The sequence below is a fragment of the Physella acuta genome, unplaced genomic scaffold (genome assembly GCF_028476545.2).
Source record: "Physella acuta isolate Inbredline_101_S28 unplaced genomic scaffold, ASM2847654v3 ptg000115l, whole genome shotgun sequence".
Lineage (NCBI taxonomy): Eukaryota > Metazoa > Mollusca > Gastropoda > Physidae > Physella > Physella acuta.
Window position 1 is genome coordinate 537,680 of NW_026731635.1, and position 16,910 is coordinate 554,589.

Sequence of the window (16,910 nt, forward strand, 5' to 3'; positions counted from 1 at the left end):
CTGAAAAAGTAAGTTCACAATTAGCTTTATTCATCTTCACATCTAAAAATAAATTACATAAAATTTCAATTCTAGAGTTAAGTACACAAACAGAAATAAAGCATACTGATATTTCTATGTTATACCTGAATATATTGTGTAGTTTGAAATATTGTGTGGACTATAGTCCATATCAGTAGCACTGAATACTAAAACTGGGTTTGCGACTATCTTGTTCTCAGTCACATTGATAGAAACAATGGAGGGGTTAAATACAGGTGGAAATTCATTCACTGGCAGGAGATTGACCACGACTAAAACAGTGATTCCAAAGATTCCATCACTGACTTCAATTTCAACAACATAATTCTGTTGACTGGAGTCATAGTCTACACCTGGAGAACAAATAAATTTAAAATTAGCTGTTAATGAACTTATTAATTAACAATAAACACACATTTTATTTTCATTTATGAGCAATGAATTTGGTTTGAATTAAATTGCAATAAATTTTCTTTCCAAAAGTTTTCTGTCTCTAGCATTGAAACATATTTATTACATCAATTCTGACCACATTTATTATGGTACAGCATTTTTATCTAAAGCAAACTTAAGTAAAATATCAACTTATGGTTTACACAGCCTATGTTATGAGATTATTTACATCTTTCTTTTAATATGACAAAGACATTATTCTAAATGAAAATTGGAATTAGAAAGATATTCACTGGAAGACGAGTACAACACAGGATATGGCTATCAAATTTCATTATTACTATATTATCATTTTATATTTTGTAGTAAAATTTTTTTAAAAATCCTTGTTTCAATATTAATTTTTTTTTATAGATAGCCATAGTTTTAAAGACTTTGAATTTATACTTTAAGATAAGCCTATACATATTTTCATTTGATTATAATCCATGGGTAGTTTGTAGTTTTTCTGTTTCATAAAAACAAATGCAAGGTGATGGCAGGGGTGGTAACTCACAACACAAAATGAGAGTCACTGCTTTACAATACTAAATATTTCAAAAACAAAAATTGAATATATTTGAGAAAAGAAATCCAACTAACCACTTAGTAAAATCAAATCAGCTGTGCCATTTATAAAACCAAAAGTTTCGTTAAATCTTTTTACAGTGTAGATCAGGATGTCTCCATCTTGGTCATGGCAACTTAAGTTGGCCACCTAGAGGTAGAGATGTTAGAAGAAATAAATTAGTTACATTTGGTCTCTACACAAACAATGCTGCACCACTATCCTACTTATTTCATACACCAATGAAGTGACAATACACCCCCTCCCACCCTATCATTATAAAAAAAAGTAGATTGGTCTCATACATACAATATAATTTCACATTGCTCCTATCCCATGATAAAACCAATAAATTGTAAAACAATGTTAACGTTTGTAAAATTTCACCTTGTCGGTTATCACATTATTAAAACCACCAATGGCCCACCTAGCACATGTTCACAAACTGCTTAATTTTCCTCATGTAAGTGATATCCATTTTCATTTAAGTTATTAACTGTATCTATTATAGATCTACCTGATAGATTTTTCAACATATGTAATGTAGGCCTACACAAAACTATAAACTTACTGAGGAATTGATTGCAGAAGTCTCTAGCAGATCTATTATTATGTATGGATCAACACACTCAGGAATGTGTTCATCAACAGCAGTCACATTGACAACAACAGTAGCAGTGGCAGTTCTATAGGAACATATTTAATTTTTCTTTATATTTGACACATGGGAAGCCAATTTGCTTTAAAACATAATAAAATCCATAAAATTTGATTGAACATTTTAAAATTGAAATACTTGTTTTTAAATTAAATTAATAATGCTGCAGATTTTAACAAGAAATAACTCTAATAGGGGAGATAAATCTAACCTTGGATCAACTCCTGAGTCAGAGATCTGGATAACCAGCTGGTAGCTGGGATGTTGGGCAGCATTCAGCTTGGACACTGTTTTTATGTTCCCTACATTGTCTACCATGAAAACATTGTTTGTGTTTCCACCTGCAGAAGAGTTATTTTATTAAACAATAAAGTACAATTGCTCCTGGATTAACATCACAGACAGGGCATTAACAGCAGCACATGGTCAACTCAAGTTTTATTTGTTGGTAATATCAAATTAAATTCAGTTTTAATATAATTAATACTTTTTTAAAAGAAAAAGTAAAATTATAAATGGGGGAAATGAATTTTTAAACTGTTTGTTTTTCCAGTTACAATAGCCAGTTACAAATAAAACCATCTAAAATTATAAGATTTTTAAAACATAGCTTTTCCCATCTAAATTTCTCTTGCTTGTAGTTGAATTATTGAGGTAAGTTTTTTTTTACTTCAGAAAGATTAAAGTGAGATCTTCCATCTTTTATTTTTTAAACAGTTTGAAAAGTTTCTGTATCAGTTGATATAAAGATGACATGTTCAAAAATATAAAATGAAATGAATAGCAAAATTATATTTAATAGATGTAGGCTGAAATATTATATCAATGAAACAACATGAATATTGGAACACTTTATGTTAGTATATATCGAGGCTCCACATTTACCAATCATCATTTTGACGTTAAGTGTTACAAATCAAGAACCAAATGAGAAATTGTGAACCCACTTGTTATATTGTATTTTAGTTTTCCCTCCGGTCCGTAATCTCTGTCCTCGACTGTCAGACTACCAATCAATTGCCCTACCACTATGTTTTCAGAGATCTGAGAAGATAAAAATATTCAAAAAAATTTAATTTGAAAATTATTTTAATGAATGTTAATGGTACCTCAACAAAAATATAATTTTATTCATTATGAAAAGGTTCACTATTTTCATAAACAAAAAGAAAAAGTGTAAAGGTGATATTGACAACAACTTATATTGATTGGTCCAGGTATAAAGGTGATATTGGCAACAACTTACATTGATTGGTTCAGGTATAAAGGTGATATTGGCAACAACTTACATTGGTCTAGGTGTAAAGGTGATATTGGCAACAACTTACATTGGTCTAGGTGTAAAGGTGATATTGGCAACAACTTACATTTATTGGTCCAGGTGTAAAGGTGATATTGGCAACAACTTACATTGATTGGTCCAGGTGTAAAGGTAATATTGGCAACAACTTACATTGGTCCAGGTATAAAGGTGATATTGGCAACAACTTACATATAAATTTGGTCCAGGTGTAAAGGTAATATTGGCAACAACTTACATTGATTGGTCCAGGTGTAAAGGTGATATTGGGTGGAAATTCATTGTCAGGTAAAATGTGTACTGTCAAGATGGCGCTGCTAGAGAGAGGGGGTGATCCTTGATCTTGTACAGTCAGCTAAATGTATAATAACATTTGTAAATTCACACCAAAGATCATTAGTAAGGTTATTTATAAAACCATTAGTAAAAAATATGATTTTTTTTTTAAATAACTAAAAACATCAGTCACCTGAAAGCATATTTAATCAAATCTGTATTTGTTATAATAGCGGCTAGTAAATAAATAAATGCTGTGGTATAAAACTAACAAATCATTTCTTTATTTGACTCTAAACAAACTAGCTGCTTTAGAGCGTCATGGACTTTGTAGTTTATTTTAATGTCACATCATGTCTTACACAGTACTACAGGACATCACAATAATTTTAATTACCATAATTAGCATGTAATCTGTAGCTCCTGGTGTGTCTAAGTCAATCAAACTTTTTAACTCCAGTTGTCCAGGCACTGAAGAGTTGAACTGCCACTGGCCAGCTGCAAAGTTATAAATAAACATATAGGCCAGGACAATTTGAACATTTAAACTTCAATAACAGGAACTACATTTGTGTAGGGAAAAAAATAGCGGAAGTTAAAATTTAATTAAATTAAATGTTCTGTAGCCCCTAAATAAAACTAGGCAAGGCCTACTATGAATAGGCCTACATATGAAAAAATGTTCTTCTGTAATGCATTAACAAAAACTGATTAAATTTCTCATTGATCTAGATTCTAGATCTAGATCCTATGTGTACCTAACACATTAAGAATATATGGCCGAAATATTAAGTGGTTTTTTTTCAAATATTAATAATATTGTGAACAATTATTTACACCCTGTATCTCACCAGTAGTATTTCCATATATTATCTTGCTAACTGAGTAAAGAAAATTTAATTGAGTACAGTCTTTGTCAGTTGCAGAAAGCTGAAAGTCAAAAATTTCAAAATGAAAACAAAACATTCTAGTAAATTTTTCAGTTAAAAATTGGACTTGTTACGTTGAAGGTTAATAATTATAATGTTCAACTGACTCCTAACAAAACAACTTTAAAACAAGCCACTTGGATAAGATTTTTTTTAAAAGAAGGATAACTCCTACCGTAATGACAACATATCCTGGAGTAGCGTAGCTTTCATTAATGGTCACATTGAATGGGGTGTTTTGAAACGTGGGAGCATTGTCGTTGACATCTGTGATGACCACAGAGACATTCCTAGGCACGTTGGTCATGCCATCACTAGCCTAATGATTTTTAATATATTTTATTTTCAATATAAAGCAAGCACATCAACATCAATATCATTTGAATAATTTCAAACATTCAAAGGAAACACTGGCCTTGAGTTGATTTTTTTTTTTAGCTGAATGAGATGCAAAATGTAAAACGATATGTCCGGACCGTCTAGATCTAGATAAACAAAGGTTGAAATAATGTAGGCCTACTTTATTGCTTATGTTTGTTTTTAAAAAATGTTGTGTTCATACTTTAGTTTCTAAACTAATTATTTAGTTAGCCAAACCAACTATGCTTATTATAACTAAAACTGAAATAAATGCTTTAGTTTGATTTGACTATAAGATTTGCCTACTTAAATTTTATATGCGCTTAAGTAGATCAGTTGTCCTATTTAAATTTTGACTTTTTGACAATATTGTCTCCCCTATAACAAGAAGGCTAGTTGCGAACTGGTATAGTTTAATTAACAAAGTGTTACAAAGTATTCCATACATTGGACACTTGTGAGAAAAAACACAAATGGTAAGCCTATAACTTTTTAAAATGTCTTTAGTTTTAAAAACTACAGTTCGATAACAATACAATTTTACCATTTGATATTTTTGCCATCAAGGCTAAAAATGTAATTTGATTGACGGCAAGAAAAAGTTGATGATTTAAAAATACCTGTACAGTAATGTTGTATAGTGTTGTAGGACAACTCGTGTCTGCGTCGATTGTTTTAATGAGAGTGACCTGCCCGGTGTCAGAATGTATGAAGAAGACATCATTGGCCGCCACACCACCTACAAAATATAGATATGTATATATACGAGGTTCTAACAACAGATTCAACATATCCACGTCCAAGAGGTTAAACCTACAGAGACAGGGCCAGGGGAAGGTGGGGGGGGGGGGGGACACACACTGGTAAAAATGTATGTTTTCTATATAAATTCCAACCTCCCCCCCCCCCCTCCTTCCAGAAAAGATGCCTGGAAGAAACTCTGCTCTCGACTTTTTTCCGCTAGTATAGATCTAGCATGGCCAATGGCCATTAAGATATGAATGAGCCCTATTTATATCATTACGATCTTTAACTCCAAAAGATGATTCAGGGACTGAACTATGTCTGTGTTTCTATACTAAAGTGTCACAAGGCGGGGAAGGGGGGTGTAGACCCATACCGGATGGCAAGTTCCGATGAGTTGACATCCAAAAGAAAAACTACAAATTACAGTCAATTAAACTTATTCTACACATTTTATTACATAGCATTAGTAAATAGATCTAAAGGTGGGACCAAACTGCTTCTAGTTTTAGTACATCATTCAGGTCTACAATTATTCGTTTGGGGAGAGGGGTGAACCCTGATTTTCTGCACTGAGTGTCCCCCGACGTATCGACACTACGGTGTCTATCCTGGTCAAACAATGGATCTATTTCAACACATAAAAGCTGTCACTGCTAGAACTAACCTTGTGTCTGTGATGTCATACCTCGTATGACTGTGATGTCACACCCTGTTTGACTGTAGGTTCTCAGAAAGATGCGCAACGGAAAAAAGCGCAACGGAAAAAAAGCGCAAAAAAATGCGCAACGGAAAAAAGCGCAAACAGAAAAAAGCGCAAACAGAAATTTGCGCACTCAGAAAAATGATCAAACAGAATAATGCACACACAGAAAAATGCGCAAAGAGAAAAATGAGCACACATAAAAAAAGCACAAACAGAAATTTACCCACACAGAAAAAGGCGCAAAGAGAAAAGTGCGTACACAGAAAATGTGCAAAGAGGAATGTGCGCACATAGAAAACACCCAAACAGAAAACTACACACAAGTTGGTTACCAATAAATATTATGGCAATATGCGTGTGTTTTGTGCGTGCATGTTTGAGTTTGCACGTGCCTATGTGCATACATAGACAGAAATATTTTATTTTAACGTCTGTATATTTTTATTCAATAATAGAAGCGACATCATTTTCTAAAATAAATAGAATTATACATTTCTAAGATTTTTCGATTACAGATTCTTTTTGACCAAAGGTGATAATCCCACATTTTGTTTGACCACAGCCAACGGTTGTCCACAGGCAGTTGCGAGTGTTTATCACAGGTTATTTGACAATTGGTGATTTGCATAACTAAGGCTACACCTGTACCTACACTTACATATATACCTACATTTATAACTACACCAACACCCACCTGCCAACGGACCGAATGACCCACCCACAGACCTTGCCTACCTGTCTATCCAATCGTCCGTCTATACATCTAAATATCATGCAAATTATATTGTCATTGGAATAACAGTTTTTCGGTCAAATAACAGAGAGAGAGGTACAATTATACGCAAAAAAGTACCTCCATTTGAACATGTCGAAAAATAATCAGGATGGACGGATGGTTAGCTCATGTAATAACTTGCAGGGATCGCCACTAATGCGTGACTTCAGTGTACTAGAGACCGCAGTCTGTGTTTTAATTATTGGGTAAAATAAATGTTGTTCGTTCTGCCACACAGTCACACATCTGCAAGACTCGTGAATTTGACCTAGGTACAGTGCCGGACTGACACATAACGTTAACAAACTCTTCCTTATTACTCTTAATTCCTTAGCCCCCCCCCCGTTTTCTTTTATGACTGTAGAGAAATAGAAAGAGAGATAGGTGCACTGACTGACTGACTGACGCACGGAAAGACAGACAGACAGTCAGACAGGCGGGTGCGTCGGTAAGTCGACGGTAGGTGTGGGCGTAGGCGTTGGCGTGCAAACCACATTTGGTCACATCATCTGTGATTACACAGCCCTGGTTTACAAATTGCCAAACAACGTGTGGGCCAATCATCTATGGTCGACGCACCTTCGGTCAACAGCATCTATGTGTGTATGATCGGAAAATATTACTAATTTATGCAATTTAAAAAGAACGGTGGCATTTTTAAAACTTCAAATATAGAGTAACGAGCCGGCCCGCGGCATAACATACGCCGCTATTTAGTTGTTTCTAATTTTCAATAATTCATAATTTGTGAATTCGACAGTACCAACGCTGACACTGAAAATATTTCTTTAAAACACTAAGTAGCTCGTTAAGGACCATAACCCCCCCCCCCCTTCCTTCCCTCCCCCCTCCTCCCCCCCTACGTTTAAAATCGTTGGCTCTGCTTGTAAACATTTAGAGTGAACACAGCTCACTAAAACCATGTAGGGGTGGGGAGGTAGGGAGAGCGTTTGCAGCTTGTTTTCTAACGGCTCGAAGAGGAGAATTATATATATAGATGAGAATTAAATAAATTACGTTTATGTATATACACACATACACAGACCAACGTAAAACACACACACACACACAAAATAATATATACACACATTGTCACACTCATAATTGATGAAAAATCTGTGTGTCATTTTCTGTTTGCATGATTTTATTTTCTTATTTGTGCATTTTTCTGAGTGAGAATTTTTCTGTGTGCGCAATTTTCGATTTGTGCTTTTTTCCGTTGCGCATTTTTTTTTGTGCGCTTTTTCCATTGCACATCTTTCTGGTCATCGTAACTGTAATTTCAAACCTTGTGTGATGTCATACCTTGTGTGATGTCATACCTTGTGTGATGTCATACCTTGTGTGACTGTGATGTCATACCTTGTGTGACTGTGATATCATACCTTGTGTGACTGTGATGTCATACCTTGTGTGATGTCATACCTTGTGTGACTGTGATGTCATACCTTGTGTGACTGTGATGTCATACCTTGTGTGACTGTGATGTCATACCTTGTGTGAATGTGATGTCATACCTTGTGTGACTGTGATGTCATACCTTGTGTGACTGTGATATCATACCTTGTGTGACTGTGATGTCATACCTTGTGTGATGTCATACCTTGTGTGACTGTGATGTCATACCTTGTGTGACTGTGATGTCATACCTTGTGTGACTGTGATGTCATACCTTGTGTGACTGTGATGTCATACCTTGTGTGATGTCATACCTTGTATGAATGTGATGTCATACCTTGTGTGACTGTGATGTCATACCTTGTGTGATGTCATACCTTGTGTGACTGTGATGTCATACCTTGTGTGACTGTGATGTCATACCTTGTGTGACTGTGATGTCATACCTTGTGTGACTGTGATGTCATACCTTGTGTGATGTCATACCTTGTGTGAATGTGATGTCATACCTTGTGTGAATGTGATGTCATACCTTGTGTGACTGTGATGTCATACCTTGTGTGACTGTGATGTCATACCTTGTGTGACTGTGATGTCATACCTTGTGTGACTGTGATGTCATACCTTGTGTGACTGTGATATCATACCTTGTGTGACTGTGATGTCATACCTTGTGTGATGTCATACCTTGTGTGACTGTGATGTCATACCTTGTGTGACTGTGATGTCATACCTTGTGTGACTGTGATATCATACCTTGTGTGACTGTGATGTCATACCTTGTGTGACTGTGATGTCATACCTAGTGTAACTGTGATGTCATAGCTTGTGTGATGTCATAGCTTGTGTGATGTCATACCTTGTGTGACTGTGATGTCATACCTTGTGTGATGTCATACCTTGTGTGATGTCATATACTGTGTGACTGTGATGTCATACCTTGTGTGACTGTGATGTCATACCTTGTGTGATGTCATACCTTGTGTGATGTCATACCTTGTGTGATGTCATACCTTGTGTGACGTCATACCTTGTGTGACTGTGATGTCATACCTTGTGTGACTGTGATGTCATACCTTGTGTGATGTCATATACTGTGTGACTGTGATGTCATACCTTGTGTAATGTCATACCCTGTGTGATGTCATACCTTGTGTGACTGTGATGTCATACCTTGTGTGATGCCATACCTTGTGTGACTGTGATGTCATACCTTGTGTGATGTCATATACTGTGTGACTGTGATGTCATACCTTGTGTGACTGTGATGTCATACCTTGTGTGACGTCATACCTTGTGTGACTGTGATGTCATACCTTGTGTGACTGTGATGTCATACCTTGTGTGACGTCATACCTTGTGTGACTGTGATGTCATACCTTGTGTGACTGTGATGTCATACCTTGTGTGACGTCATACCTTGTGTGACTGTGATGTCATACCTTGTGTGACTGTGATGCCATATTTGACGGTGTTGCCCACAACTAGATCAGCGTCTGTGGCACGAGCTGTGAACAGACTGGTTCCAATCGAGGTGTTCTCTGGCACTGAGTAAACTCCATCAGCTGGTACAGGTGGGGACCAGGTGCTAAACACAGGGAAGTTGTCGTTGATGGGGTCAATCTGATGTACACAATACAAAAATCACATGATTAAGTAAACACATGGGCGTTGTCATTAACGGCGTCGATCTAAAGGACATAATACAAAAGTCACATGATTAAATTACTAAAACATTAACAAACGTGTTTTGGCTTATTCTGAAGAAAAACAATAATTTGGTTGCCTCGGTCAACTATAAAGTGAATTCATTTTTAAAAAATAATAAAACTATTAATTTTTTTCTATTTAATTTTGATTCTGCTCCCATTTAAGTTATTTTTTTTACTTTTCAGACTAATGCATTTTTTAAAACTCGCAGTCCTGACTGATTTATCACCCTTGGGGTCTTGAAACCACTAGTTAATTCAAGTGGCTATTCAACCTACCGCAACAAAGACGGTAGCCGTGGTTGTTCTGTTTCCGCCATCTTGTATTTTAACTGTTAGCGATAATGTTTTTGTCGAGATTTGCTCATAGTCCACAGCAGCTATGGCGGTGATCTGACCAGTTGAGTTGTCCACACTGAAATACAGAAACAAATGACAGGAGATTTGAGAAATATCAGGACTAACAGAGTGATGGACTGTCATAAATGACTAAACGTGTTGGACGTTAGTCAGAACAATTGATGAAGTCAATGTTTTCAGACGTTAATATGATGATGTCAGTCAGAACAGATGATGTAGTCGATGTTTTCTGACGCATAGGAAATAATTCTAGTTAGTCTTCTCTTAGAGCACATAATAACGCTTCTTTAAAATATTTTCGATTGATGTTTTAAAATGTTACCTAAAGACCGAAGAATTTCCGTTTAAAATATGTTTGATTGATGTTTTAGAATGTTACCTAAAGACAGAAGAATTTCCGTTTAAAATATGTTTGATTGATGTTTTAAAATGTTACCCAAAGACCGAAGAATTTCCGTTAAAAATATGATGTATTGATGTTTTAAAATGTTACCTAAAGACCGAAGAATTTCCGTCAAGAAGAGTGTAGCTGAGACGGTTGTAGCCGTTGTATGCACTGTCGTCATCAGAACAGTTTAACGTGTAGACTGCCGTAGGGGCTGTGGTCAAAAACAAAATATTTAAAAAAAAAATAATGCAACAATTTAACGATGTTAGTACCCAGCCCTACAATTGTAGATTAGGTTAAGATATCTGTGCTCAAACAACATTTGGATTGGTTAGTTCTTCTTTTCATTAACCCCCCCCCCCCCCACACACACACACACCACACATCCATCTACACACCACCACCCATACCCTCAATTAAATTTATACCATGCGACAAAAAATGACTTACCTGCTAACTCCTCAGTTAAGTTTGTATAGGCGACCAAAGGTGTACAGACAGGATCGTTGTCATTTATATCTCTGACAGTAAAAGACAACGTCATGGACGATGATCTGGTGCCATTCGCGACCGCTGGACACGACATTTAAAATAAAGAAAACAATATTTAGAATTTCTCAGCCTTGATTGATAGTATATTCATATGTTGGGCACACAGAGGATAAATCCGTTGAGATACCAGGGATATATTATAAGTAGCCCGTATTTTCGACCACACAGGGAGGGATAGACGCGATCAGATACACGGGCAATAAGTAGCCGGTATTTTACTTAGACACTGACTGAAGAACAGGGGTTAGATAACTCACATGTGAGTGTTAACTAATGGGGAAACTATTTCCAATTTTTACAGTTTCTGTTGTGTAATTATGTATTGTTTTTGTTCAATCTCAAAGAAATGCTTAATATTTAAATATACTTTATTACATGTCAATCATCTAAAATAAAAAAAAAATAATAAAAAAACCAAGTCAAACAACCTTTTTGCGTCTAATAAGAAGATATGAAATATGTGTTTAAAAAATTACTTACCGAACACAACGACGGAGTAAGCCCTGGATACGACATTAGGGTCTAAGTTAATTTTACTGTTGAGAGTGATTTGCCCTGTTATAGAGTTGATGCTCACAGTGGAAACTTCTGGTCCTGGAATAGAAAAGACAAACTCTCATATCAGGTACCAAACCAGTGGTGGTGTCACTAAGTCAGCTGACCTAACGTGTCACCCTCATCCCCACTAATGACAACATAGGTGATGTATTAAATTTTAGACATTTTGATGTGTTTATCATTCCAGAATGTTTTCAATCATTGCCTAAAGGTATATAAATACATTTAATATGTTGTTAAATTATTTTGAAAAAGGAGACCTTCTCATTAAGGCATTTATTTATCATTTGGTGTTATCACACTTGGATGGTGTCACAGGATGCGGGTGACACCTAGTTGTGACGCTGTACCTGGTACAGTAGGTACAAGAAATGAAATAGAAAAAAACACGGTACAATCAAAGATAATTGAACAGTTAAGACGAAACTACAATACACTTTACACACACTGTACAAAAATGTTTAACAAAAGGGAAGCCACCAAGATCTACCTGGAGACAAGGTGTAAGCAACTGTGCTGCCCAGAGGGTCAACAACCGTAAAGTTAAACGGTATCCTGGTGCCAGCAGGTAGTTCCTCGTCAATCGTGACGTCACCGGTGTACACGGTGATGTTCGGTCGGTTGTGTGACCCTACCACCTTCACGACGCTTATGAAGAATGAGACATAATCTAAAAGAGATCCAGTTCCTGTTTTGAGTCTGGTGAAAAATATTAACTTTGTTTATTGACTTGTTAAAAGACAATGTTTGAAACAAATGAATAAAAAAAATCAATTGATTTACTGTACGTGTGCTCAAACATAGTGAATAATTACTCAATTGGGATTGCGTTGTGGTTTTATTTAGAGAGAAAAATATCAGAACAATGAGAACAGCATACATCAACCAACTACTTCAGTGTTCAGTTGACTTACATGACAGTGAGCTGATATGAATTTATCGAGTCGTAGTTGAGAGGTCCTGTCAGAGTCAGATTGTTGGATCCTGTTGGGAACTTGAACGGACCGCCACCAGCGTTTTCTAAAATATATTGCAATGTTGTATCGTTTGAGTCTGTCTGTAGCTCTACGATGACGTATCCGATGGCAGAGTCCTCTGGTACTTGGAAGACAGATGAGCTGTTGACGTTTGTAAACTTGATAGCTGGTAGAAACGGCAAGATTACATTTATAAATAACTTATAAAAGCATCAATATATCATCAAGCATCACGACATATGTAGACACCACAACTATCAACACCACATTTATCAACACAACATGTGTCAACACCATATATATCAACACCGCATTTATCAACGCCGCATCTATCAACATCACAACTATCAACACCACATTTATCAACACCACATTTATCAACACAACATCTGTCGACATTCAACGTCTGTATCGTGCCAAAAACTTATTAAAAGCATTTGGTTTTGTTAGAGAGATATAATACTAGATAGATTTGTTAATAAGAAATTGACTACAATGGTATTAAATGTATTTCATCGTTTACAGTGTTAGCTTATGAAACTGTATAATGCTTAGGCATAGAGAAATGTAAAAATCAACTATTTAATGTTTTAAATAACATTTTAGTAGAGCAATATAAATAAGATTTCAGCTTATATTTCAGAATATTGATTTGTTAACAATGGTTTATAAAAGTCACTTTTTTGTATTTTAGGTGTTTGAATTGAAAAATGTGTTGTCATTTTTTGTGAGTGTTTGTGTAAACAACACATTTTTGTTGCTCAGATACAAAGAAAAAGAAACCGAAAGAAAAGTCTTCCATCTAACCGAGCTACGCCCAACTAAGTCACGTGATCCCCAGGTAGGTGAAACACCAGTGTTACATAAAAAGATGCCGGGAACAGATAGGAATCGACAAAACATGACGGACTACGTTCACACCCGACCACACCGTGACAAACATAGAAACACGCGATGTTAGATGGCGAGAGTTTGTGTCGTCTGAACTGGGAGATAAGAGGTGTTTGATCGTAGGCTTAAAACGTAAATATACAACCTCAACTGCATACTATTGGTATACTGGTATATCTGCGTGTATGGTACTTATAATACCACATACATAGTAGCAATATGTGACGTATCAGACATAACACATACATCACATACATCACCGTCTACAGAAGTCACCGTTACTTTAGGAGAGATATATACTGACGTTACTTACTGTTATACATATATCTATATATTAAAGCTGTAAGCATACGTTAATATATGAAAGCAAAACCTCGACTAAGTTGGTTAAGAATGAAAATAAATGTGGTTAATACAATGGTATAGATCTATATGGTAGGTCTATAAATCTGAATAAAGAGCTTGGGTTGTCGTTCTTGGAAAAAATCTTCAAGAGTTGCTGGACGTACACTGGCGAGTTCAAAGTTCGCAACGCACGACTTGACAAATAAATTAGTTTTTAACAAATTTATGCATTGGAGCACATTGTCCTACTTCTGTTGTTGTATGTTAATACACCGTAATAACTAATATGTTATTACATAAAAATTTAAGCATGTTTGTGCACATTCATAATATGTATGTTAGTACACATTTATAACGATTTTTAAAAAGTTCAGTCAAAACGAGTCTTGTACTGTGGTCAAACGAAGACAGCAATAAACGACATTTAGAAATCTAGTGTATGAGAAATAAAATAAAAGTTAACTTAGCTTTATAAACTAGCCCACTTGGTCCGCAGGGTAAGTTTCTGATTGTAAAATTGTGCATTGGTACACAGGAACTCATGACACAAAGTCGGGGGGGGGGGGGGGGGGATAGGGGTGGGGGTGTACATACAATTGTGTAGCCTACCCATCGAAGAGTAAACGGGAAGGGGGGGGGTGTTTCCATTCAATTGTGTTGACTCCCCATAGAAAAGAAAATGAATGCTTTAGGGAATCAATCTTGCGTAACGGGTAGAAATAGCGGTCTGGTCTAGACAGGGATTAGGAATGTTTTAGATGGGGGGGGGGGGGGGGATTGTTCACTCAAGGGTGTTGATGCATACTGGGAGGGAGGGGTCGAGATGGTAGAGATAGTGGAGTCACTAGTGTTAAGATGTGTGTAATGATGGGAGGAGTCGAGGTGGATGAGATAGTGGAGTCACCAGCGTTTAGATAATAGTGGAATCACTAGCGTTGAGATAATAGTGGAGTCACTGGCGTTGATATGTGTTTAATAAAGGGGGTGGGGGTCGAGATGGATGAGACAGTGGAATCACTGGCTTCAATGTGTGCTCAATAATGTAGAAGACAGTCACTGGAGTTAAATGGTGTCGCATTTAAACAGGCGACACGACGGTTATTCTAAATCTAATGGTGCCTCCGGACAAACGGTTACATTGTCACAATGGCTTCATAGGGGTACGTGTTAAGTGTACGGGTACGTGTTAGTGCACGCGGCCATGTGTACACGTGTACATGTGCACATGTGTACGTGTCCGTACCGTTTAGCTTTAGATCCAAGCTTTTCTCACAAGCAAGGACCCAGCGTAATGGAATGTTAAATGACAAATCAAACAATAAAACAATGACAACTTTGTGTGAACTACATATCACAAACAATCACAACTGTGTGTGTAATACACATCACAAACAATCACAACTTTATGTGAACTACACATCACAAACAATCACAACTTTGTGTGAACCACACATTAGAAACAAGCACAACTTTGTGTGAAATACACATCTGGGGCCTTTGATTTCTGGAGACATGTGTATCGTCCATCATTCGTTACATTTTTTTTACCGTGACTTAGAGGGCGAGTAACCTTGTCTCCGCTGAAAGGGAGGTAAACTCCGACATGATGTGGCACTGTCAAACTAACGATGGGGGGGGGGGGGGGGGTGCGATAACCTTCTGGTGCTGCGAGGATTGTCTTTCCAATCTTCACATCGTGGCTTTGTGATAGAATGTGTAATGGAGTGGGAATGTTAAAATAATAGTCAAATATATTTAAAACTTTAATTATTTCTATGAATGTCAGAAAGTGAACGCTCTCACAGTACAAACTAATATGAGTGTTTCTTCCAAACTTTTTTCTACGGGTGGGGGGGGGGGGGGCACTGGAAATTTTCGGGGGGGGGGGGGGCGGACACTAGTAAAAGTGTATGTTTACTCTATAAAATCCATCTCGTTCGGGGGGGGGGGCGGTATACTTTCTTTGGGGGGGGGGTAGGGGGGAAGAAACTCTGACTAGTATGTATGTGTAGCCAAACAGGATCCCAGCCTACGTTTAAAAAAAAATCTTTCTTTTAGAAAACATGATACACTTATGCCTCTCTTCCTGTTGGGTCTTTGTATCAAACGAATACCACCAATTCCAATCCCTGTTTATAAAAATAATTTTTTTACGGTATTCCAACACCATGATGAAAGACGGAACAAAGATTAGATACATCGAAAGCGATAGAAGAATTCTTTGAATGTAAGACGACCGCGACTTTCATCCAGGTGCTGGTCCCAAATTCACGTTCTGTAAGCGCGCCATGAAACACAGTAATAGCCTGAAATAAACTGACATTTTAATCTCCATACAAACGGTAAGCTTGTGTTTACTGGGTATAAAATATTGAGGATCTCGAGCAGGTGAAATTTAAGCTCTTTGGAAATGTATAGATATGTTGTGGTGGGGGTAAATATATATTGCATAAAAATAGAACCGGGTATTCACATGATTAAGTGTGTCCTGTAACTAAAGGCATTTTATCTACATGATTCAGTGTGTCCTAAACTAAAGACATCATATTCACATGATTAAGTCAAAGTGTGTCCTAAAGACATTTTATTCACATGATTGTGTCATAAAGACATTTTATTCATATGATTAAGTGTGTCCTGTCACTAAAGACATTTTATTTACATGATTAAGTGTGTCCTAAAGAAATTTTATTCACAGGATTAAGTGTGTCCTAAAGACATTTTATTCACATGATTAAGTGTCCTAAAGACATTTTATTCACATGATTAAGTGTGTCATAAAGACATTTTATTCACATGATTAAGTGTGTCCTAAAGACATTTCATTCACATGATTAAGTGTCCTAAAGACATTTTATTCACATGATTAAGTGTGTCCTAAAGAAATTTTATTCACATGATTAAGTGTGTCCTAAAGACATTTTATTCATAAGATTAAGTGTGTCCTAAAGACATTTTTATTC

The 16,910-nt window shown here is 36.3% G+C and overlaps 1 protein-coding gene across 4 annotated transcripts in view; it reads right to left on the reverse strand.

Annotated features, from left to right (window-relative positions):
• The window catches only part of LOC131934657 (cadherin-23), an 81,774-nt gene that overhangs the window by 55,343 nt on the left and 9,521 nt on the right, over positions 1-16,910 (reverse strand). Inside the window, exons 2-18 of one of the 4 annotated variants that reach the window (XM_059290729.1) lie at positions 12,649-12,877; positions 12,225-12,433; positions 11,657-11,770; positions 11,075-11,197; positions 10,730-10,835; positions 10,156-10,291; positions 9,610-9,790; positions 5,165-5,283; positions 4,360-4,503; positions 4,107-4,185; positions 3,653-3,753; positions 3,218-3,334; positions 2,627-2,723; positions 1,891-2,020; positions 1,593-1,707; positions 1,057-1,171; positions 126-374 (exon numbers count right to left, since the gene is read on the reverse strand). In XM_059290729.1, coding sequence (XP_059146712.1) covers positions 126-374; positions 1,057-1,171; positions 1,593-1,707; positions 1,891-2,020; positions 2,627-2,723; positions 3,218-3,334; positions 3,653-3,753; positions 4,107-4,185; positions 4,360-4,503; positions 5,165-5,283; positions 9,610-9,790; positions 10,156-10,291; positions 10,730-10,835; positions 11,075-11,197; positions 11,657-11,770; positions 12,225-12,433; positions 12,649-12,877 — 2,364 coding nt within the window. Of the gene's footprint in view, positions 1-125; positions 375-1,056; positions 1,172-1,592; positions 1,708-1,890; positions 2,021-2,626; positions 2,724-3,089; positions 3,107-3,217; positions 3,335-3,652; positions 3,754-4,106; positions 4,186-4,359; positions 4,504-5,164; positions 5,284-8,108; positions 8,125-9,609; positions 9,791-10,155; positions 10,292-10,558; positions 10,574-10,729; positions 10,836-11,074; positions 11,198-11,656; positions 11,771-12,224; positions 12,434-12,648; positions 12,878-16,910 lie in introns of those variants that run through there. The other 3 variants (XM_059290731.1, XM_059290730.1, XM_059290732.1) reach the window with 3 other exon arrangements.